Raw genomic sequence first — 22,883 nt, 5'->3', positions numbered from 1 at the left:
TCCTGACGGCCCCTCGCCGCCCCCAGGACCTCGGGGACGACAACCTGTTCGCCAGGCCCAACATCTACTGCCACTTCGCGCTGGGCGTGGGCGACGCCAAGTACTTCGCCGTCACCGACGTGGCATACCTGAACAAGATCCTCGCCGAAGTGCTGGACAGCTACAACGAGGTCAACGCGGTCATGAACCTGGTGGGCAGCACCCCGCCCGCCCCCGCGCGCTGAGACCCCTGCTGGCACTTTCCCCTCGGGGCGAACATCACCACCCCCCCTGGCACCCCGCCCCCGCGTGCTGAGACCCCTGCTGGCACCTTCCCCTCGGGGCGAACATCACCACCCCCCGCTGGCCCCCCGTCCCCGCGCGCTGAGACCCCTGCTGGCACCTTCCCCTGGGGTGAACCCCCCCCCCCGCTGGCCCCGGTGCAGCCCCTCGCTGGCACCTTCCCCTCGGGGCGAGCACCCCCGCTGGCCCCCCACCCCCGCGCGGTGCAGCCCCTCGCTGGCAGCCCCCCGTGCCCGCAGGTGCTGTTTGAAGACGCCGTGGCCCACGTCTGCCGCATCAACCGCATCCTGGAGTCCCCGCGCGGCAACGCCCTGCTGGTGGGCGTGGGCGGCAGCGGCAAGCAGAGCCTGTCCCGCCTGGCCGCCTACATCAGCGCCCTCGACGTCTTCCAGATCACCCTCAAGAAGGGCTACGCCATCCCCGACCTCAAGGTGCGGCCCCCGCGCCGCGACCTCCCGCCCAGAGCCCGCCCCTCGGGCTCACGTGGGGGTGCGGTCGGGTGCCATCCTCCCGGGGCGCCCGGCCACCCCTGAATCCAGGCGTCCCCCACCGCGGCTCCACAGCCCCCTGGCCCCGAGTGCCGTGCTGGCTGTACCCAGTGTCCTCAGCGTCGTGGATGGGCCGGCAGCCCCCACCCCGCTGCCCTCTCCTCCCCCAGTGACCCCACTGGGCAAGGGACCGGGGCCACAGTGAAGGCGTGTCGGGAAGCTGGGACCCTGAGGCTGGCGGCCCCGCCCGGTGTCTGTCCTTCCGGCAGACACAGGCAGACACCGGGAGGCAGGGCCTCGGGCCAGAGCCCGGGGTCACTCCCGCTGCTGACCTTTGGATTCCAGCCAGGGCAGACGGTCACCGGCACGGCAGGCGGCACCAGGGATGGAGCGCGTGGCCTCGGGCTCGCCACGGAGCCACTGCCTGCCGCCACCCTGCGTGTTTCTTGGGGGGCTGCCCCCGAGGGCCTGACTGTGCGTCCTTGGCCGCAGCTGGACCTGGCCGCACAGTACATCAAGTCGGCCGTGAAGAACGTGCCCTCCGTGTTCCTGATGACCGACTCTCAGGTGGCCGAGGAGCAGTTCCTGGTGCTGATCAACGACCTGCTGGCGTCGGGGGAGATCCCGGGGCTGTTCACGGACGAGGAGGTGGAGAACATCATCTCGTCCATGCGGCCGCAGGTGAAGTCGCTGGGCCTGAACGACACGCGGGAGGTGTGCTGGAAGTTCTTCATCGACAAAGTGCGCCGGCAGCTGAAGGTGCGCTCCGCTCCCCGGGGTGCCCTGGCCGCCCGGGCCACCCACCCACGGACGCCTCTTCCGGGCCACCAGGGTCTGGGGCAGAGGTCACAAGGACCCGAGCACACGCCACCTCACCCGCTAGTCAGGGGAGCTGCCCCTGGCTGTGGTGCTGCCCGTCCCTGGGGCACCGCCAGGGGCAGCACCACAACCAGGACAGAGAGCAGCTTCCTCAGTGTGCTCCTCTTCTCCGCCCCCCCTACACGCTCCAATCAGTGCTCTCCTCTTCTCCGCCCCCGGCTGCACGCTCCAATCAGTGCTTTCCTCTTCTCCGCCCCAGGCTACACGCTCCAATCAGTGCTCTCCTCTTCTCCGCCCCCGGATACACGCTCCAATCAGTGCTTTCCTCTTCTCCGCCCCCGGCTACACGCTCCAATCAGTGCTCTCCTCTTCTCCGCCCCCGGCTACACGCTCCAATCAGTGCTTTCCTCTTCTCCGCCCCCGGCTACACGCTCCAATCAGTGCTCTCCTCTTCTCCGCCCCCGGCTACACGCTCCAATCAGTTTTCTCCTCTTCTCCGCCCCCGCCCCCCCTACACCCTCCAATCAGTGCTTTCCTCTTCTCCGCCCCCGGCTACACGCTCCAATCAGTGCTCTCCTCTTCTCCGCCCCCGGCTGCACGCTCCAATCAGTGCTCTCCTCTTCTCCGCCCCCGGCTGCACGCTCCAATCAGTGCTCTCCTCTTCTCCGCCCCCGGCTACACGCTCCAATCAGTGCTCTCCTCTTCTCCGCCCCCGCCCCCCCTACACCCTCCAATCAGTGCTTTCCTCTTCTCCGCCCCCGGCTACACGCTCCAATCAGTGCTTTCCTCTTCTCCGCCCCCGGCTACACGCTCCAATCAGTGCTCTCCTCTTCTCCGCCCCCGGCTACACGCTCCAATCAGTGCTCTCCTCTTCTCCGCCCCCAGCTACACGCTCCAATCAGTGCTCTCCTCTTTCTCCACCCCCTGGCTACACACTCCGATCAGTGCTTTCCTCTTCTCCGCCCCATGACTACACGCTCCAATCAGTGCTTTCCTCTTTCTCCGCCCCCTGGCTACACGCTCCAATCAGTGCTTTCCTCTTCTCCGCCCCCTGACTACACGCTCCAATCAGTGCTTTCCTCTTCTCCGCCCCCAGCTACACGCTCCAATCAGTGCTCTCCTCTTTCTCCGCCTCTTCACTTGTATCACTTGTCATCCTGGTGTTCATAGAGTGGGTGCCAGTAATGTCTCCATTCATCCCTGTCGCATGCTAGTGTAGCCCAATGGCATCTGCTCGCTCCAGGAACACGAAGAGCCTGAAACCGTTCGTTCAGGGTCTTGATGAAAAAATCTGACTATCTCGTAGATGAGCGGTCACGCGGTCTTTTGACGTCCTGTGGAATCCAGTCGGTAACAGCTCTAGTCCAGTGGTTGTCACTAAATCACATTATGTGTCTGGCCGATCTGATGTTCGACATCTTGGCAAATGAGACAGTGTCCTTGATTCTTTTTTTATTATTATTTTTTATTAGAGAATCACTGTGATGTACAGTTACAAACTTACGGACTTTTGTGTTTGCATTTTACTCATACAGTGATCATTTACCTGATTCTTGATCGTCGACGGAGGTCAGAACTCCGGATTCCTTCTCTAACTTGAGTGAAGCGTGATACTCCAAGCATAGCTCTTTCGGTTCCTCTTTGGGATACCCAAATATTGTTCTCATGCTGTTTTTGTAGGGCCCAGATCTCTGAGGCATGTGTTAGTGCAGGAAGAACGGTGGAGTTGAAAAGATGTGCCCAGAGCCAGAGGTTCTTCGTCCTCTTAACCACTTCTTCGACGCTCTTGAAGGCGTTCCACACCGCTCTCTTCCTCCTGCACAGTTCAGGTGCCAGGTTATTTGTCATGTTCAGTTCTCGACCTAGTTACACATAGCTGCTGCATTCGGAGATGTTCGTTCCGTTGAGGGAAAATGGAACATCAGGAACCAGTCCATTTCTCATGAACATTGTCTTTGTGAGATTCAGCTGCAATCCAACCTTTCCACACTCACAGTCAAAGTCGGCCAGCATTTGTGCCACTTGGCTGATATTTGGTGCTATTAGAATGTGAAGCAGAGGTGGTATAGTTGCTGACCATCTATCTTCACTCCCATTCCTTCCCATTCATCGCATGATGTTCTCGAGGGTGACACTGAGGAGTTTCGGTGAAATGGTGTTGCCCTGCTGAACCCCTCTCTTTACATTGATGATCACTTCCTTATAGAATGGTGAGATCCTGGTGGTGAATACAGCTCATGGAGGATCCTGATGTACTGAGTTTGAATACCCTGTCTGGCTAGGGCTTCAATGACCACTTCAGTCTCAACAGAACCAAAAGGCCTTTAAATCAATGAACGTTAGACAGAGCGGCATCTTGAACTCTTGCAAAACCTCATTGAGTTTGGTCACAACGTGGATATGTTCAATCGTGCTGAATCCTTTTTGGAACCTGGCTTGCTCGCATGGTTGTCCTTCGCCTAGTGTTCTGCCAGTCCTATTCAGGGTGACTCGAGTGAACAACTTGTAGACGATGGACAACTGGCAGATTGGGTGATAGTTGTCGATGTCGTGGATGTCTCCCTTCTTGTACAACAGAACGGTCCTGCTGGTTTTCCACTGGGACGGAACCTTGCACTCGGACAGGTAGCGTGTGAAGAGTCGGGCCAGTGTATTGATGAGTACTGGCAGCAGATTCTTCAGGTGTTCGGGTCTGACCTTGTCTGGACCAGGTGTTGTACACTTCTTTACCGACAAAATGGCGTGTCGGATTTCATAAGGGAGAACGCCGGGAACGACATATCCATCCTGCAGAATTTGGTACATGGGCAGGTGGACGTGGCTATCGAAGAGATCCAAGTAGAAGTCCTAGATAACCTTTTCCACTGCCCTTCTGGAAGATGTGATAGATCCATCAGGACGTCGGAGGGCGATCATCTTGGTCTCGTATTGGCGAAGGAAGGACAGGCGAGCGTTGCAAATACTTTTCCTGGCTTCTGCCGCATGAGCCAACACTGCTGCTCTTCTCTCTCTGAGGTCTTCCTTTATCGCTTCTCTGCACAGCTTTGCAAGCCCAGACGTTAGCTTGTGATTGCCTTAGGCTTGTGCCAAACCACGTTGTTGAATGAGCTTGAGAGTTTCCGAAGACAGGCGACTTTTTGTGGCTTTCTCTCTGCATTCCTCGCACAATCATGGATGTGCTGAACCACTCTATCATATTCCTCCTTGATGTAGTCAGCTACGTGGTCCAATCAGTGCTTTTCTTCTCCGCCCCTGACTACACGGTCCAATCAGTGCTTTTCTCTTTCTACACCTCTTCACTATGTGGTCCAATTGGTGCTTTCCTTTTTCTCCGACCCCTCCCACAGTCCAGTCAATGAATGCCTCGGGGAAAGAGGGGATTAACCCATCTATGGGTGCTGCCCTAGTTCTGGCTCTTTCCCCATAGATGGTCACTTATTTTTTATTTTGCGGGGGGGGTCACACCTGGCAATGCACAAGGGTCACTCCTGGCTCTGCACTCAGGAATCACCCCTGGCAGTGCTCAGAGGACCATATGGGATGCTGGGAATCGACCTGGGTCGGCTGCGCGCAAGGCAAACGCCCTCCCTGCTGTGCTATTGCTCCAGCCCCGTAGATGGTCACTTCTGGGGGCCAACACGGAGCAGGGACTCCAGCAAGGCCAGGGGATTCCCAGTGCAGGAAAAGGAGGCCTGTATCCCATGGCCCCATGACCCCATGACCCCATGACCCATGCCATGCCCTGTGCTCCCATGGGGCATCCCTCTGCCCTATCCTCACGTCCTCAGGCCGCTGTCCCCTATGCCCCCCTGCCGTCGTGTCCCGGTGCCTGCCCCCGTGCCTCCTCCAGCCCAGGTCTGTGACGGGCCCCTGACCCTCCCTGGCCTGGGCTCGCCTGCCCCGTGGCGGCCTTCCCTGCTCTCACCTCGGCCGCCCCTGCCGGAGAGGCGGGGCTTGGCCGGGGCAGTCGGCTGGGGCGGGGGTTCCGCTGGCCGCAGACGTGCTCCTGGGGACGCTGGGGACAGGCACCTCCTCTTCCAGGTGATCCTCTGCTTCTCCCCGGTGGGCTCCGTCCTGCGTGTGCGCGCCAGGAAGTTCCCCGCCGTGGTCAACTGCACGGCCATCGACTGGTTCCGGGAGTGGCCCGAAGAAGCGCTGGTGTCGGTCAGTGGCCGCTTCCTGGAGGAGACGGAGGGCATCCAGGTGCGCGGCCGGGCTGGGAGGGCTCGAACGACAGGGGCTTCAGGCCGTGCTGAAGGCCTCTGTCTCGGGCCTCTGTTCCGTCTCTGATGAGATGCTTTCAAACTCCAGAGCCAGCCCGCGGTTCCCGCCAGCTGGGCACGTTACCCACATGTGCTCCAAGGCTGCCTGCGTTTGCTTCTGTGGGCTCGGGGCCCCAGTCGTGGCGCTGGAGGGCAGGCTGGGCCGGGAACCCAGCTTCCTTGTGGCTGACGGCAGTCCGGAAGGGCCTTGAACCTGAGCCGCTGCCCTGACCTCCCCCTGCCGAGTCCCTGGCTCAGTAGGGCGCGTCCGGAGTCAGCGCCCCTCTCTCCGGAGGCTGGGAGTCCCCTTCTTGTCCCTGCTGGCAGGCCCTTCCTGAGCACGCATTGGTGATGCCTCCCTGGGCTTCCGGACCCCCGGACAGGCGCGGACCCAACAGCAGGGTGCTGTGGGCTGGAGGGACATTCCCAGATGGGCCCAGGAGGATGACCTTTGCCGGGCTGGGGAGGGGCCCAGACTGCCCCTGGCAGGGCCTTGCACCCCGACCCCTGCGCAGGCCAGACGTAAGCCAAAGTCTGTAGCCTCCCAGAGGCCAGTGGGGGTGGGGGGGTCTGGAGAGCCCTGCCGTCCCCGCAGGGCACAGAATCTCCAGCCCTCGGGGCGAGGTGCAGCACGGCCCCCAGTGGGCAGGGGACACCCCTCCTGGGGTTCACTGTGGCCACTCACTCTTTTTTGGTTTTTGCTTTTTTGGGTCACATGCAGCGGTGCTCAGGGGTTCCTCCTGGCTCTGCACTCAGGAATCACTCCTGGCAGTGCTCGGGGGACCCTATGGGATGCTGGGAATCGAACCAGGGTTGGCCACTGGCAAGGCAAATGCCCTCCCCGCGGTGCTCTCGTGCCGGCCCCTGGCCACTGCCTTTGGCCCCAGCGTCCTCCACGAGGGAGGCGGGGCCCAGCGGGGCGAGCCGGGCATCTGGTCTCTGCAGCCGGAAGTCAAACACTCCATCAGCCTGTTCATGGCCTACGTGCACACGACCGTCAACGAGATGTCCAAGGTGTACCTGGCCACGGAGCGGCGCTACAACTACACCACGCCCAAGACCTTCCTGGAGCAGATCAAGCTCTACCAGAACCTGCTGGACAAGAAGCACCTGGAGCTGCTGGCCAAGATCGAGCGGCTGGAGAACGGCCTGATGAAGCTCCAGAGCACGGCGTCGCAGGTGTGCGGGGCACGGGTGCGAGGAGTCCCAGTCCAGCCCGCTCTGGCCGTGCAAGGGCTCACAGGCCCAAGTGGGCCCCCGGAGCCGCGCCCCCTCCCGGCCGCACCCGCAACGCCAAACCAGAACCCGAGACAGTTGTTGAGGGCCGGGCCGGGCCGGGGCTGGTAGCGCGGGCGCGGGCACGTGCCGGGCACCGTGTGAGGCCCGGGAAGGTGGGCGGGGGACCGGCGCGTGCCACTCCGAGCAGCGGGTGGCCGCTCGCCCAGGTGGAGAGGACGGCCCAGCCTGCCCCATGCCCGCCGCCCGCCCGCCCCAGGTGGACGACCTGAAGGCCACGCTGGCCATCCAGGAGGCCGAGCTGAAGCAAAAGAACGAGAACGCAGACAAGCTGATCCAGGTGGTGGGGGTAGAGACGGAGAAGGTGAGCAGGGAGAAGGCTGTGGCCGACGAGGAGGAGATCAAGGTGGAGATCATCAACAAGGTAGGACAGCCGGCCGGGCGGCACGGCAGGAAGGCGCTGGCCTTGCACGCAGCCAGGCCGGGTCCGACCCCGAGCGCCTCCCGGAATGGTTCCCGAGTGCAGAGCCAGGCGGAAGCCAGAGCACCGTGGGCACACTGGGACCCACTGCCCCCAGCCCCGGGGTCCCCCACGGCCGTTCCGCCGCTGCCACCTCGTACCCGCAGGGTGTGCCTCACGTGGCCTGCTTCCTGCCGGGCTGGGGGCACATGCACAGGCCTGGCCACAAGGGAGACAGGCCGGAGGGCGGAGCCGGGGGTCCTGTGTCTGCACCAAGTCTGGTGTCAGTGTGATGACCCTCTGCGGCAGGCCTGTGTGTGCAGGGAGAAGGCAGGAGGGGAGAGAGGAGCGGAAATATGAAGTCTGCGGGAATGAACGAATGAATGAATGAAGAATGAAGAGTGAAGGCAGGTCTGCGGGAATGAACGAATGAATGAGTGAAGAGTGAAGGCAGGTCTGCGGGAATGAACAAATGAATGAAGAGTGAAGGCAGGTCTGCGGGAATGAATGAATGAATGAATGAATGAATGAATGAATGAAGAGTGAAGGCAGGTCTGTGAGAAGGACGGAAGGATGGGGTGAATGAAGGCATGCTGAAGGGGGCAGGTACGAAGAAAGACAGGAAAGAAGGAATGAGGCATCAGGAAGGAAGAGATGGAGTAGTGAGGGGCTCACCTCAGGAAGCCGTGATGGAGAAAGGAGAGAATACGGGTGCAGGGATGGAGGAGGCATGCCAGAAGGAAGAGATGAAGGGCTGGGTCAGTGAAGGAATGAAGGAGTGCGGGAAGGGGAGGGAGGCGTGAGGCGGGCAGGGAGGGGGGAGGCGTGAAGTGGGGAGGGGGGAGGCGTGAGGCGGGCAGGGAGGGGGGAGGCGTGAAGTGGGGAGGGGGGAGGCGTGAGGCAGGCAGGGAGGCGGACGGGCACGTGTGCAGGTGCGTGACGGAGCGTGTGCTGAGGGGCTGCTCACGGCTGCAGGAGGGAACGTGGCAGACGTGTGGGGCCTGGCAGAAACGAGCCGACGTGCCTTGGGGGCCGATCTGTGCAGCCCCCCCGCCCTCCTGCCTCAGAAGCGCCCGCCCACCCGCCGAGCATCAGGGCCAGGGCAGAGGGAGGGCGCCTGCGGGGACGGGCGGAGAGGCCTGCGGCCAGGCTGGGGGTCTGCGGGCGCCCCTCGCTGTGCCCCCACGACCCGCATCGGCCCTTCTCTCCGCCCCAGAATGTCACGGAGAAGCAGAAGGCATGTGAGACGGACCTGGCCAAGGCGGAGCCGGCCCTGCTGGCCGCGCAGGAGGCCCTGGACACCCTGAACAAGGTGGGCGGCTGCGAGGGGGCGCCTGGCAGGTGCACGGGGGTGGGGGGACGAGACGGGCCCCCCAGCTCTGACCCAGCTCTCTGCAGAACAACCTGACGGAGCTGAAGTCCTTTGGGTCCCCGCCCGACGCCGTGGTCAATGTCACGGCCGCCGTCATCATCCTGACGGCGCCTGGGGGCAAGATCCCCAAGGACAAGAGCTGGAAAGCTGCCAAGATCATGATGGGCAAAGTGGACGCCTTCCTGGACTCGCTGAAGAAGTTCGACAAGGAGCACATCCCCGAGGCCTGCCTGAAGGCCTTCAAGTGAGCCGCCCGCCCCCGCCCACACGCGCGCACACACGCACGCACAGGCACACGTGCACACACACAGGCACACGCGCACACTCAGAGCCACGCGCTCACACACACACACACACACACCTGCACACACTCTCAAGTGCTTGTGCGCTGCTCTGGGGGCTCCCCGTGGGCCCCCCAGGCCAGTACCCCCACCCCCGAGCCCCAGTCGGGCTCCCCCAGGCAGGTGGAAAGTCGGCCCAGCCCAGAGTCAGTGCGAGAACTCACGGGAGAGTGCGCTTATTCCGTTTTCATTCTCACTCGACTCTGGGGAGGAACGCTGCTGCCCCCACCTCGCTGTGATCAGAACACCCCACGGCAGACTTGGGGAGCGCCCGGGGGAGGGTCCGGCCAGGGACTCATCGTGACAAACGCTGCCTGGTCTCCCAGCAAGCACGTGACACGCACGCACGCCCCGTCCCCACCCCCGCCCTGCCCCCGCTCCAGGCCCTACCAAGGCAACCCCACGTTCGACCCCGAGTTCATCCGCTCCAAGTCCACGGCGGCGGCGGGGCTGTGCTCCTGGTGCATCAACATCGTGCGCTTCTACGAGGTGTACTGTGACGTGGCCCCCAAGCGGCAGGCCCTGGAGGAGGCCAACGCGGAGCTGGCCGAGGCCCAGGACAAACTCACGCGCATCAAGAACAAGATTGCGGTGAGCGCCCGCAGGGTCTCGGCCCCCACGCTCGGACCCGGGCCCGTCTCAGACCCCGCCCCCCCCCCAGGAGCTCAACGCCAACCTGAACAACCTGACGGCCGCGTTTGAGAAGGCCACGGCGGAGAAGATCCGGTGCCAGCAGGAGGCGGACGCCACCAACCGGGTCATCTCGCTGGCCAACAGGTAGCCGGTGCCGCTGGCAGGCCCCTGGTGTACCCGAGCCTCCGGCTGCTGCTGCGGGCACCCCGGGCCGGCCACCGGGCCAGGCTAGGTTTTGGATGCTGCGGGTTTTCCTGTCATTCTGGCGGAACCCGGGGTCACTCCTGGTGGTGCTCAGGGAACTGCATGGGGTGCCGGGGACTGAACCCGGGTCAGCCGCGTGCAAGGCCAGCGCCCGCCCGCTGTGCCCTGTTGGTCCATTCTGAGTCCCTGGAGTGTCTGTGCCCACGTCCCGGGTGCCCCGGGTACAGCAGCCGCACCTCAGCCCCCACGGCTTCGGCTGGTTCCCCCCAACACTGTGCGGCTTTAGAGCCTCCTCTCAGCCCCCGGGGGGAGCCAGGGGAGCCCCTGCAGGCTGGGGGGCGAAGGGGCCCTCTGAGCCCCAGAGACTGGCATCCTCAGGACTCGGGGGCCCCTACCATGAGCCTCAGGGTTCGGGCCCAGGCTGCCCGGAGCACTCTGGTGACTGGCTTGGCAGGACGGCGGGGCCCCTACCATGAGCCTCAGGGTTCGGGCCCAGGCTGCCCGGAGCACTCTGGTGACTGGCTTGGCAGGACGGCGAGATGCCCGCAGTGCCCAGCCCCTGGCCCGCAGGGTCACCCCTTCCAGGCCCCCTGCGCGACAGCGGACCTCCCCAGCCCCTGCCCCGGGGGACACAGGGGACAGGGAGTAAAGCTGCATGTCTGGCCCCAGGCACCGCCCACCGCGGGGGAGGGGAGGGGGCGGGGCCTTGACCCCGCGGGTGCCAAAGCAGGCCGGGTCCTGGCGACCGCCCCCGCCCGTGCCCGCAGGCTGGTCGGAGGGCTGGCCTCGGAGAACGTGCGCTGGGCCGAGTCGGTGGAGAACTACAAGGGCCAGGGCGTGACGCTGTGCGGGGACGTGCTGCTCATCTCCGCCTTCGTGTCCTACGTGGGCTACTTCACCAAGAAGTACCGCAGCGAGCTCATGGACAAGTTCTGGGTCCCGTACATCGAGAAGCTCAAGGTGGGCGTGGCCGGGGCTGCGCCCCCCCCCCCCCCGCCGTGCCGGCCCCACAACACTCTGCGCCCCCCCCCCCGCCGTGCCGGCCCCACAACACTCTGCGCCCCCCCCCGCCGTGCTGGCCCCCAACACTCTGTGCGCGCCCCCCCCGCCGTGCTGGCCCCCAACACTCTGCGCCCCCCCGCCGTGCCGGCCCCCCAACACTCTGTGCGCCCCCCCGCCGTGCCGGCCCCCAACACTCTGTGCGCCCCCCCCGCCGTGCCGACCCCCAACACTGCGCCCCCCCGCCGTGCCGGCCCCCCAACACTGCGCCCCCCCGCCGTGCCGGCCCCCAACACTGCGCCCCCCCGCCGTGCTGGCCCCCAACACTCTGCGCCCCCCCGCCGTGCCGGCCCCCCAACACTCTGTGCGCCCCCCCGCCGTGCCGGCCCCCAACACTCTGTGCGCCCCCCCGCCGTGCCGACCCCCAACACTGCGCCCCCCCGCCGTGCTGGCCCCCAACACTCTGCGCCCCCCCGCCGTGCCGGCCCCCCAACACTCTGTGCGCCCCCCCGCCGTGCCGGCCCCCAACACTCTGCGCCCCCCCGCCGTGCCGGCCCCCAACACTCTGTGCGCCCCCCCCCGCCGTGCCGGCCCCCAACACTCTGTGCGCCCCCCCCGCCGTGCCGGCCCCCAACACTGCGCCCCCCCGCCGTGCCGGCCCCCAACACTCTGCGCCCCCCCCGCCGTGCCGGCCCCCCAACACTCTGCGCCCCCCCCGCCGTGCCGGCCCCCAACACTCTGTGCGCCCCCCCCGCCGTGCCGGCCCCCCAACACTCTGTGCGCCCCCCCCCGCCGTGCCGGCCCCCCAACACTCTGTGTGCCCCCCCCGCCGTGCCGGCCCCCAACACTCTGTGCGCCCCCCCCCGCCGTGCCGGCCCCCAACACTGCGCCCCCCCGCCGTGCCGGCCCCCAACACTCTGCGCCCCCCCGCCGTGCCGGCCCCCCAACACTCTGCGCCCCCCCCGCCGTGCCGGCCCCCAACACTCTGTGCGCCCCCCCCGCCGTGCCGGCCCCCAACACTCTGCGCCCCCCCGCCGTGCCGGCCCCCAACACTCTGTGCGCCCCCCCCGCCGTGCCGGCCCCCAACACTCTGTGCGCCCCCCCCCGCCGTGCCGGCCCCCAACACTGCGCCCCCCCGCCGTGCCGGCCCCCAACACTCTGCGCCCCCCCGCCGTGCCGGCCCCCAACACTCTGCGCCCCCCCGCCGTGCCGGCCCCCCAACACTCTGCGCCCCCCCCGCCGTGCCGGCCCCCAACACTCTGTGCGCCCCCCCCGCCGTGCCGGCCCCCCAACACTCTGTGCGCCCCCCCCGCCGTGCCGGCCCCCCAACACTCTGTGTGCCCCCCCCGCCGTGCCGGCCCCCAACACTCTGTGCGCCCCCCCCGCCGTGCCGGCCCCCAACACTGCGCCCCCCCGCCGTGCCGGCCCCCAACACTCTGCGCCCCCCCGCCGTGCCGGCCCCCCAACACTCTGCGCCCCCCCGCCGTGCCGGCCCCCAACACTGCGCCCCCCGCAGGTGCCCATCCCCATCACGCAGGGCCTGGACCCCCTCACCCTGCTCACCGACGACGCCGACGTGGCCTCCTGGAACAACCAGGGCCTCCCCAGCGACCGCATGTCCACGGAGAACGCCACCATCCTCTGCAACACGGAGCGCTGGCCACTCATCGTGGACGCCCAGCTGCAGGGGGTCAAGTGGATCAAAAACAAGTACGGCCAGGACCTGAAGGCCATCCGCCTGGGGCAGAAGAAGTGAGCGAGGGCCCCGGGGCCGGCGGGGCGGGGGGGGGCCCCCAGGCGGGTCCAGCCCGTGGTCAGGCCCTGCGCGGGGCCGCCCGGCTCTGCCCCACAACAGCCCGACAGGAGGAAGGAAGCTGCGCCAGGCTCCCTGCCTCGGTGGCGCTGCACACGGTCGTCTGCCACCGGGGCGGGGCGGGGGCAGGGCGGGGGCGGGGGGCAGGGCGGGGCGGGGCGGGGCGGGGTGCCCTGCTTGCCGCAGTCCCCAGGGAGGACAGGCCTGAGGGCGCCTTTCGCACCCCTTCCTCCCCCTCCGCTCCCCCCCCCGGGGCAGGACCCCAGGATCACGGGGACCTTCTTGCTCGGGTGGCGCTGCTGACAGGTGTCCCTAAGTGGCCCCTGCTGTGTCCACAGCTACCTGGACATCATCGAGGGGGCCATCTCCTCAGGGGACACCCTACTCATCGAGAACATCGGGGAGACGGTGGAGCCCGTGCTGGACCCCCTCCTGGGCAGGAACACGATTAAAAAGGGAAGGTGAGTCATGGTGCAAGGGGCCGAGAGGTCCCGGGACCCCGGTGGGCCCAGAGCCCGGGGAGTCGGGCCTTGGCTGTGCTCCCATCGGGAGCATCTCCCCGGACACAGCTGCGGGGTCCCGTCTCTCTCCGAGGCTCAGGTCAGCCGTGAACCCGCCGCCCCTGTTTAATCACGTCACGTACACGAGCCCGTCAGAAGGGCGCCAGGGGCCGGAGCTGCCCGGGCTGCGGCTGGCCCGGCCACACGGTCTCCTGGCCCTGCCGGTGGGACCAAAAAGCTAAAACCATTTTTCTTCTTTTTTTTTGGTGTGTGTGTGGGGGGCCACACCTGATGGTGCTCAGGGCTGACTCCTGGCTCTGTGCTCAGGGATCACTCCTGGTGGGGCTTGGGGAGTCATATAGATGCCGGGGATTGGACCCAGGTCCGCTGCATGCCAAGGCCAGTGCCCTGCCAGGCTGACGGTCACTCCCGCCCAGCCGTCCCCCTGACTTTCAGTAAGAAGGAGAAACGGTCAGAGGAACGGCCCAGAGGTCAGGCGTGAGCCATGCGCACAGCTGACCAGGGCCTGGTCCCCGCACCCGAGTGATCCCTGAGCACAGAGCCAGGAGCCAGCCCCGAGCCCAGGGGTGGCCCCAAGTGCCAGACATCAGGGGGGCTGCTCCATGCCCCCCGGCATGCAGGCCCCCCGCTGCAGCCCAGGACAGGCCGCACAGAGCTGCCGCTGTCCGGCCATCGCGGGACCCCCCGGGGTGAAGCCAGACAAGGGCAGGTGGAGTGGGGAGCCGAGGACAGTCCCCAGCCCGCAGGGACCAGCAGCAGCCGAGCAGGACACGGCCACAGGCCTCAGGGAGCCCCCGGAGCCCCCACGCCACAGAGGCCTGTGGTGGGCCTGTGACCCCCGCCCCGCCCCGCAGGTTCATCAAGATCGGGGACAAGGAGGTGGAGTACCACCCCGACTTCCGCCTCATCCTGCACACCAAGTACTTCAACCCCCACTACAAGCCCGAGATGCAGGCCCAGTGCACCCTCATCAACTTCCTGGTCACCCGGGACGGGCTCGAGGACCAGCTCCTGGCCGCAGTGGTGGCCAAAGAGCGCCCCGACCTGGAGCAGCTGAAGGTGGGGGCCCCTCAGGTCCCAGCGCCCACCCCCCCCCGGCTCCCCGGAGATGCCTCGCCAGTCACGGCAGGGGGCTCTGCACAGGGACGCCGGCCGAGTCCCCGGCCTTACCCACCATGTGGCCGTCCGGGGGGCGGGGCCGGCGCCAGGGGCACCCGTGACTGCCCGAAGGCAGAGGCGGGCACCGGGGTGTGTCGCCCCCCGCAGGCCAGCCTCACCAAGTCCCAGAACGAGTTCAAGATCGTGCTCAAGGAGCTGGAGGACTCGCTGCTGGCCCGGCTGTCGGCCGCGTCCGGCAACTTCCTGGGGGACACGGCCCTGGTGGAGAACCTGGAGATCACCAAGCACACGGCCAGGGAGATCGAGGAGAAGGTGGGCGCCCGCGGGGGGGGTGCTGTCCGCGGGCTCCAGGCGGCCGGGTCACGCGCCCACCCTCGCCCGCTCTCAGGTGCAAGAGGCCAAGATCACGGAGTCCAAGATCAACGAGGCGCGCGAGAACTACCGGCCCGCGGCGGAGCGGGCGTCCCTGCTCTACTTCATCCTCAACGACCTCAACAAGATCAACCCCATCTACCAGTTCTCGCTCAAGGTGCTCGGCCGGGCGGGGCGCAGGGCAGCGCGGGGGGGACCTGGGGGCCCGCCCGCCCCCACCCTCCTCCTCCTCCTCCTCGCCCCTGCCCGCCCCCAGGCCTTCAATGTGGTGTTCGAGAAAGCCATCCAGAGGACCCCGGCCTCGGACGACGTGAGGCAGCGCGTGCTGGGCCTGACGGACGAGATCACCTACTCGGTCTACATGTACACGGCCCGCGGGCTCTTCGAGCGCGACAAGCTCATCTTCCTGGCGCAGGTGACGTTTCAGGTGAGGCCTGCGCCCGCCCCGCCGGGGCAGGAAGGCAGTGGAGGCCCCCGTAGTTGGCACCAGGGGACCATGGGAGGGGAGAGGCCAGAGAGGGTCAGAGAGGCCCCAGGTGTCCTCGGCGTCCATACCCTGCCCGGGGCGGGGGGGTCGCCCATGCGAGCATGTTTTTTAAAAAATGAACTGGGGGGCCCAGAGGGGGACCCAGAAGGATAGGACAAGGGGAAGGGTGTCTGCCTTGCACACGGCCGACCCGGGTTTGATCTCTGCCACCTCCTGGGGTCCCCTTAACCCTGAGCACCACCGGGTGTGGCCCCAAGACAAACAAAATTTAAAAGCTGGTGTGGCCAGAGAGGGTAGGGCATGGGGGCAGGGCCTTGCCCGCAGCGGACCCCAGTCCCACCCCTGGCACCACATGGCGAGTGCAGCCCCGCCAGGGCGTCCGGAGTAATCCCCAGCACCTGGGGTCAGCTGACCCACAGCTGATCAGTCAACAAAAAGTGCTCCTGCCCTGAAGCCTGAGGCCACGCGTGTCATCACGGTGCGCCCACATGCGTCCAGTGTGGTCCCCGCGGCTGTGTCCATCTCCAACACACGGCCAGGGGCCTGTAGCCAGGGTGTGGACCCTCCCAGCCCTGCGACACCGGCACCCAGAGGAAGAGAGGAGGAGGCAGGTGTGGGCAGCGCCCCCTGCTGGCCAGCAGGGCCCCAGCGCCAGCTTGGTCTCCTGTGGACTCGGCGCCGGGTCCACGCTGAGGAGGCGGTTCTTCCATGTGAGCTTGAATTTGGTGGCCAGCAAGGAGTGCTGCCCCGTGCGGAGACGCAGGCCCTGGCTGCACCCCAGGCCCGAGGTGTCCTGTATGAGACAGAAGCCGGCTCAGGGCCGACTCGCCGTGGGCCTGAGCACAGGGGCCCTCTCCGGGCAGTGGCCGGTGCCCAGCCCACCCCTGCACCCCAGAATCACAGGTGTGCTTCAGAGCACCTGAGGCGCAGGCAGGCCTGCGGGTGGGCCCCCCACTACGCCCGCCAGCGGTGTCCTGGGGACACCCAGACACGGGTGCAGAGGCCCAGGGCAAGGAGCCCGTCCTGGACACGTCCTGGAGGGCTGGCGTTAGTACAGCGTTTAGGGTCCCTGCCTTGCACATGGCCGCCCGTTGGGCCCATGATACCAGGCCTCAGGGACAGAGTGCGAGCAGGGGCAGGAGCTGGCCGGAAGCAGCTGGTGCGGCCCCTGCCTGAACTCCGTGTCCGCAGGTCTTGTCTATGAAGAAGGAGCTGAACCCCCTCGAGCTGGATTTCCTGCTGCGCTTCCCGTTCAAGGCTGGGGTGCAGTCGCCCGTGGACTTCCTGCAGAACCAGGGCTGGGGTGGCATCAAGGTTGGTGCCACGAGCAGTGGGTGCCTCACAAGCCGCGTGGGCGGGACCTTCAGTGTCGGCCCAGGGAGGCTCCTCAACGCCCTGGCCGGCACCAGCTCAGCTCACAGCTCTGCTGTCTGGTCCCTTTCCCCAGGCCCCCTCTCCCATAACCCCACCCAGGGAGGGCGCGAAGGGTCCTCCGCAGCCGGGCACGGGCTTGACCCCAGCAGCCCAGCCCAGGGCGCGACCCCCTCTCGGCTCCCTGCAGGCCCTCTCAGAGATGGACGAGTTCAAGAACCTGGACAGTGACATCGAAGGGTCCGCCAAGCGGTGGAAGAAGCTGGTGGAGTCGGAGGCGCCCGAGAAGGAGATCTTCCCCAAGGAGTGGAAGAACAAGACGGCGCTGCAGAAGCTGTGCATGGTGCGCTGCATGCGGCCCGACCGCATGACCTACGCCGTGCGGTGAGCTGGGAGGGGCCAGGGCGGTGGGCGGGGTGGTGGGCGGGGCCAGGGCGGTAGGTGTGGCGGGCAGGGCCAGGGCGGTGGGCGGGCTTGCCAGGAGGGTGGGGCAGGTCGGTGGGCGGGGCCAGGGCGGTAGGTGGGGCGGGCAGGGCCAGGGCGGTGGGTGGGCCTGCCGGGCGGAACGGGCAGGGCGGTGGGCGGGCCTGCCGGGAGGGTGGGGCAGGGCGGTGGGCGGGGCCAGGGTGGTGGGCAGGTCTGCCGGGAGGGTGGGGCAGGGCAGTGGGCGAGGCCAGGGCCGTGGGCGGGCCTGCCAGGAGGTGGGGCAGGGCAGTGGGCGGGTCTGCCGGGAGGGTGGGGCAGGGCGGTGGGCGGGGCCAGAGTGGCAGGGCGGGCGGGCGGGGCAGGGCGGTGGGCGGGCCTGCCGGGAGGGTGGGGCCAGGGTGGTGGGCGTAGCCAGGGCGGTGGGCGGGCCTGCCAGGAGGGTGGGGCAGGGCGGTGGGTGGTCCAGGGGCGTGGCCAGGGTGTTGGGCGTTGCCTGGCGGGCGTGGTCAGGGCAGCAGGTGGTCCGGTGGGCATGGTAAAGATGCTGGGCGGGGCCAATGGGCGTGATCTGGCGAGCCTGGTGGGCGTGGTCAGGGCATTGGGCGGTGCGTGGTGGGCGTGGTCAGTGGGCGGGCAGGCGGGGCTGGTGGGCAGGGCTTCGGCGGGTGTGGTAGGGCCTCATGGGCCTGGCGGGGCCCAGTGAGTGTGGTGGGCGGGGCCGGCTTCTGTCCTCTGGGCCCCCCAGGGTCACAAGCTTAGGGGTGTCTGCCACCGGGGGGGGGGCGCCTCTCGCGCAGGCTCAGGTGACCCCCTCATACGCCCCCGCTTCCCCCTAGGAATTTCGTGGAGGAGAAGATGGGCAGCAAATTCGTGGAAGGCCGCAGCGTCGAGTTCTCCAAGTCGTTCGAGGAGAGCAGCCCCTCCACCCCCATCTTCTTCATCCTCTCCCCGGGCGTGGATCCACTCAAGGATGTGGAGGCGCTGGGTGGGTCCCCGCCTGGGGAGGAGTGGGCACACCACCCGCAGCACCCCTGCACACACGCACCCCACACCCTCGCGTCCACCCTGGCCCTGGGGACACGTCAGCATCACCTGGCAGTCCCTCCGGCCAGAGGGCGCAGGCCAGTGATGAGGGTCAATCTGGTACTGGAGCCCGGGCCCCCCCACCCCACCCCACCCCAGGCTCTAACTGTGCTGGCCAGCGGAATAGAGCTGTCCAGGTGGGGTGGGAGAGGGTCAGGGGGGCGGCGGGGCACTCCATGCCATGGTCTGCTGCCCTCCTGCGGGTTCAGTGGGTTCATGTTTTCCTGGGGGTGAGTGTCCCAGGCCAGGCTGCATGGAGAAGCGGCCGTGGAGGTTTGTGTGTCTTGCCGCAGTGAGGAATGTGGGTGCTGGCCAGGCTCTGTGCGGGAGCCCGAGCCCCATTCCTCGGTCCTGGACACCCTGAGGTGTGACCTTCCCCCCTCAAAGCAACAATCCGGAGTTGAGGCTGGGTCGTACAGTGGACAGGGCATCTGCCTGGCGTGCGGCCAACCTGGGTTCAATCCGTCATCCCTTATGGCCCCCCAAACACTGCCAGGAGGGGCCCTGAGCATTGCTGGGTGTGGTCCAAAAAGCCAAAATAAATACATTTTTTTCCTGCTTTTTGGGTCACACCCAGAGATGCACAGGGGTCACTCCTGGCTCTGCACTCAGGAATTACCCCTGGCGGTCTCAGGGGACCCTGTGGGATGCTGGGAATCGAACCCGGGTCGGCCATGTGCAAGGCAAACACCCTCCCTGCTGTGCTATCGCTCCGGCCCCCCAAAATACTTTTTAGAAAACAGAGTGAAATGTCTGAAACATACCCGGTTCAGTGTGAGTCCTTACTGCCCCACAGGGAAGAAGCTGGGCTTCACCATCGACAATGGGAAGCTGCACAACGTGTCTCTGGGCCAGGGCCAGGAGGTGGTGGCCGAGGACGCGCTGGACGTGTCGGCCGAGCAAGGGCACTGGGTGATCCTGCAGGTAGGGGGCGCTGCCCCTAGAGGGCGCCCGCTCCCAGGCGGAGGAAAGAGGCTCCAGGGTGGCACAGGGAATGCGTGGGTGGGGGGCTGCCGGGGTCGGGAGCGCTGGGGCCAGAGCCTGGGTCTCTGACGGAGCATGCGGGCTGATGCCAGGGCAGCCCCTAAGAGCGCTTCTTTAGGAAACCAAGGCACTGGGGCTACAGAGGCGCTATAGCGGGGGTGTTGGCCCTGCACGTGGCTGACCTGGGTTCAATCCCAGCACCCCAGGGAGTTCCCGCCCCCCCACACACACCTCCAGGAGTAACCCCTGAGCACTGGTAGGTGTGGCCCCCAAACCAGAAAAACAAGAAGCAATAACAACAAAACCCCGAGCCCTGGAGTTGGGGAATCGCTTCCATGCGGGAACCCTGGTTCCATCCCCCGAGGCCCTGCCGGGTGTGGCCCAAACCCGAACCAAAGCCGGTACTGGGGAGTGACTCAGCTGGCAAGCACTTGCCGTGTTTGTGTGGGGCCCTGCTCCCATCCGAAGCCCGGGCTCTGGGCTGCAGAAAGGGCCCTGGAGCTCCCGGGCCCCCCACGGCCCCCCCAGCCCCGCCTGGCTCTGCCCGGCTGCTGCCCTGCAGAGGGGCCGGGGCAGGGCCCCTCCCGCCCCTCGGGCCTGGCTGCTCCACAGGCAGCAGCTGTGGGTGGACGGTGGGGGCCGCGTGGGAGCGGCCTGACCTGCCGCCCTCGGCCCCTGTCCCGGCGCAGAACATCCACCTGGTGGCGCGCTGGCTGAGCACCCTGGACAAGAAGGTGGAGCGCTACAGCACGGGCAGCCACGACGACTACCGCGTGTTCATCAGCGCCGAGCCCGCCCCCAGCCCCGACTCCCACATCATCCCGCAGGGCATCCTGGAGAACGCCATCAAGATCACCAACGAGCCGCCCACGGGCATGCACGCCAACCTGCACAAGGCGCTCGACCTCTTCACGCAGGTGGGCGCGCGGAGCCCCCCCTTCCCCAGGCCCAGGCCGGCCCCTCCCTGGGGCCCCCAGTCTGCACGCAGGGGTGACTAGCTGGGGCCCAGTGGGGGCCGGGCCTGCCTGGCCCCTCCTCCTCCCCCTGCGCGCACACTCGACAGCTGGATTCGCATGTGCCCGTGCCCAGCCGGGTGCCCAGTGCTCCTGTGAGCCGCATCCCTGACCCAGCCCATAGGGGGCAGAGGTGGGCATGTCCCGTACCAGGAGGTGGAGGTCCAGGATGGACCCTGGAGCACGGCCGGGAGTGCCCGAGTGCTGCTGGGGGACTAAAGCGCCTCCAGAAAGTATCCCCACACGGGGAACTGAGCGCGTTTATTCACGGCTTATTTGAGGGGACCCTCCGCGCAGTGCTCAGGCCCCTGGGAGCCCCCAGCAACACTCTGCAGTGCAGGCGATCCACCTGGTGACGTGGGCCACACCCAGGGCCCATGTATCTAGGCCAAGGCCTCCCTGTGGCCCGGGCAGGGGGGCGGGGAGGCAGGGCTCCAGAGAGGACAGAGGAGAGGCTCCGCCCGGCAGGACACCCTGGAGATGTGCACGAAGGAGATAGAGTTCAAGTGCATCCTCTTCGCGCTGTGCTACTTCCATGCTGTGGTGGCCGAGAGGCGCAAGTTCGGGGCCCAGGGCTGGAACCGGTCGTACCCCTTCAACAACGGGGACCTCACCATCTCCATCAACGTGCTCTACAACTACCTGGAGGCCAACCCCAAGGTGGGCAAAGGTCGTCCTGCCGATGGGCACGGGGGACCTTGGCCAAAGCCAGGGTCTCTGGGACACTCCTTGAAACTCACACACACACACACACACACACACACATACACAGGGCTCTGGGACACTCCTGGAAACACACACACACACACACACACACACACACATACACAGGGCTCTGGGACACTCCTGGAAACACACACACACACACACACACACACACACACACACTCCCTCACAGTGACACTAACACACACACACACACCCCCTCACGAGTGACACTAACACACACACATACACCCTCACGAGTGACACTAACACACACACACTCACACACACACACACACACACACACACACACACACCTACCTCACGAGTGACACTAGCGGGCCCTTGGGTCACGGGGGCAGAGGACAGCCCACCAGCCTGGCCCCACGTAGCACCCACGTTCTGAGTCCAGAGGGGCCACAAGACTGGGGGGGTGGCACAGCGGGAGGTCGAAGGTGCTCGTCCCGACGCCGGCCGCCACACCAGGTGCCCTGGGACGACCTGCGCTACCTGTTCGGGGAGATCATGTACGGGGGCCACATCACGGACGACTGGGACCGCCGGCTCTGCAGGACGTACCTGCTGGAGTTCGTGCGGCCCGAGATGCTGGAGGGCGAGGTCATGCTGGCGCCCGGCTTCCAGATCCCCCCCAACCTGGACTACAAGGTGAGGGTGCTCTGGCGGCAGGGGGCCTCCCGGGGCGTGTCCTGCGGAGACCCAGGCCCCAGCCCGCCTGCCCGCCCTCTCCCGCAGGGGTACCACGAGTACATCAACGAGAACCTGCCCCCCGAGAGCCCCTATCTCTACGGCCTGCACCCCAACGCGGAGATCGGCTTCCTGACGGTCACCTCGGACAAGCTGTTCCGCACGGTGCTGGAGATGCAGCCCAAGGAGAGCGACTCGGCCGGGGGCACGGGGGTGTCCCGGGAGGAGAAGGCAGGTCCCCCCGACAGCACAGAACCCTGGACTCTGGACGGCTCCGGCGTCTCCGGGAGGACATGCTCGGGCCCGGGCAGGGTGACGGGCGGGCGCGAGGCTCTGCCTTCAGGGCCAGCACCGTCGCCCCAGACCCCCCCTCCCCAGCGACCCCACCTGCAGTGCCGGGCGGGGGAAGCTGGGGCTGCCCAGGCCAGACTCGCCCTGGGTGGCCGGAGTGACGGGCCCCGCCCCCAGGTGAAGGCCGTGCTGGACGAGATCCTGGACAAGATCCCGGAGCTGTTCAACATGGCCGAGATCATGGCCAAGGCGGCCGAGAAGACGCCCTACGTGGTGGTGGCCTTCCAGGAGTGCGAGCGCATGAACATCCTCACCAGCGAGCTGCGCCGCTCGCTCCGGGAGCTCAGCCTGGGGCTCAAGGTGAGGCGGCGCGGGCAGGGCGGGGCGAGGCGGGCGCGGGCACACGGGCGCCCTGCGACTGAGCCCCCGCCGGGTCCCTCAGGGGGAGCTGACCATCACCACCGACATGGAAGACCTGTCCACGGCTCTCTTCTACGACACGGTGCCCGCCACGTGGATGGCCCGGGCCTACCCGTCCATGATGGGCCTGGCCGCCTGGTACTCGGACCTCCTGCTGCGCGTGCGGGTGAGGCCCGGCCCACGCGGGGAGGGAGCGCCCCCCCCTCCCGGCCTCGGCTCAGCCTGGCTCCCCGCAGGAGCTGGAGGCCTGGACCACGGACTTCGCGCTGCCCACGGCCGTGTGGCTGGCGGGCTTCTTCAACCCGCAGTCCTTCCTCACGGCCATCATGCAGTCCATGGCCCGCAAGAACGAGTGGCCCCTGGACAAGATGTGCCTGTCCGTGGAGGTGACCAAGAAGAACCGCGAGGACATGACGGCTCCGCCCAGGGAGGGCTCCTACATCTACGGGCTCTTCATGGAAGGTCAGCGCCGCCACG

The 22,883-nt window shown here is 66.8% G+C and overlaps 1 protein-coding gene across 1 annotated transcript in view; it reads left to right on the top strand.

The window, feature by feature from the left end:
* The window catches only part of DNAH17 (dynein axonemal heavy chain 17), a 63,763-nt gene that overhangs the window by 40,358 nt on the left and 522 nt on the right, over positions 1-22,883 (top strand). The window contains exons 52-79 of the mRNA XM_055132458.1: positions 27-191; positions 522-713; positions 1,263-1,529; positions 5,631-5,792; positions 6,797-7,030; positions 7,347-7,511; positions 8,764-8,859; positions 8,946-9,163; positions 9,644-9,851; positions 9,922-10,037; positions 10,865-11,057; positions 12,613-12,848; positions 13,248-13,370; positions 14,285-14,489; positions 14,697-14,861; positions 14,938-15,078; positions 15,178-15,348; positions 16,600-16,722; positions 16,970-17,163; positions 18,042-18,190; positions 19,085-19,212; positions 19,962-20,189; positions 20,754-20,945; positions 21,477-21,656; positions 21,744-21,926; positions 22,164-22,346; positions 22,429-22,572; positions 22,643-22,868. Of these exons, the coding sequence (XP_054988433.1) occupies positions 27-191; positions 522-713; positions 1,263-1,529; positions 5,631-5,792; positions 6,797-7,030; positions 7,347-7,511; positions 8,764-8,859; positions 8,946-9,163; positions 9,644-9,851; positions 9,922-10,037; positions 10,865-11,057; positions 12,613-12,848; positions 13,248-13,370; positions 14,285-14,489; positions 14,697-14,861; positions 14,938-15,078; positions 15,178-15,348; positions 16,600-16,722; positions 16,970-17,163; positions 18,042-18,190; positions 19,085-19,212; positions 19,962-20,189; positions 20,754-20,945; positions 21,477-21,656; positions 21,744-21,926; positions 22,164-22,346; positions 22,429-22,572; positions 22,643-22,868 (4,987 nt within the window). The remainder of the gene's footprint in view (positions 1-26; positions 192-521; positions 714-1,262; positions 1,530-5,630; positions 5,793-6,796; positions 7,031-7,346; positions 7,512-8,763; positions 8,860-8,945; positions 9,164-9,643; positions 9,852-9,921; positions 10,038-10,864; positions 11,058-12,612; positions 12,849-13,247; positions 13,371-14,284; positions 14,490-14,696; positions 14,862-14,937; positions 15,079-15,177; positions 15,349-16,599; positions 16,723-16,969; positions 17,164-18,041; positions 18,191-19,084; positions 19,213-19,961; positions 20,190-20,753; positions 20,946-21,476; positions 21,657-21,743; positions 21,927-22,163; positions 22,347-22,428; positions 22,573-22,642; positions 22,869-22,883) is intronic.

The sequence above is a fragment of the Sorex araneus genome, chromosome 3, assembly GCF_027595985.1.
Source record: "Sorex araneus isolate mSorAra2 chromosome 3, mSorAra2.pri, whole genome shotgun sequence".
NCBI lineage: Eukaryota > Metazoa > Chordata > Mammalia > Eulipotyphla > Soricidae > Sorex > Sorex araneus.
The sequence above is the reverse complement of the archived record's forward strand: the minus strand, read 5'-3'. Positions and strand labels throughout refer to the sequence as shown.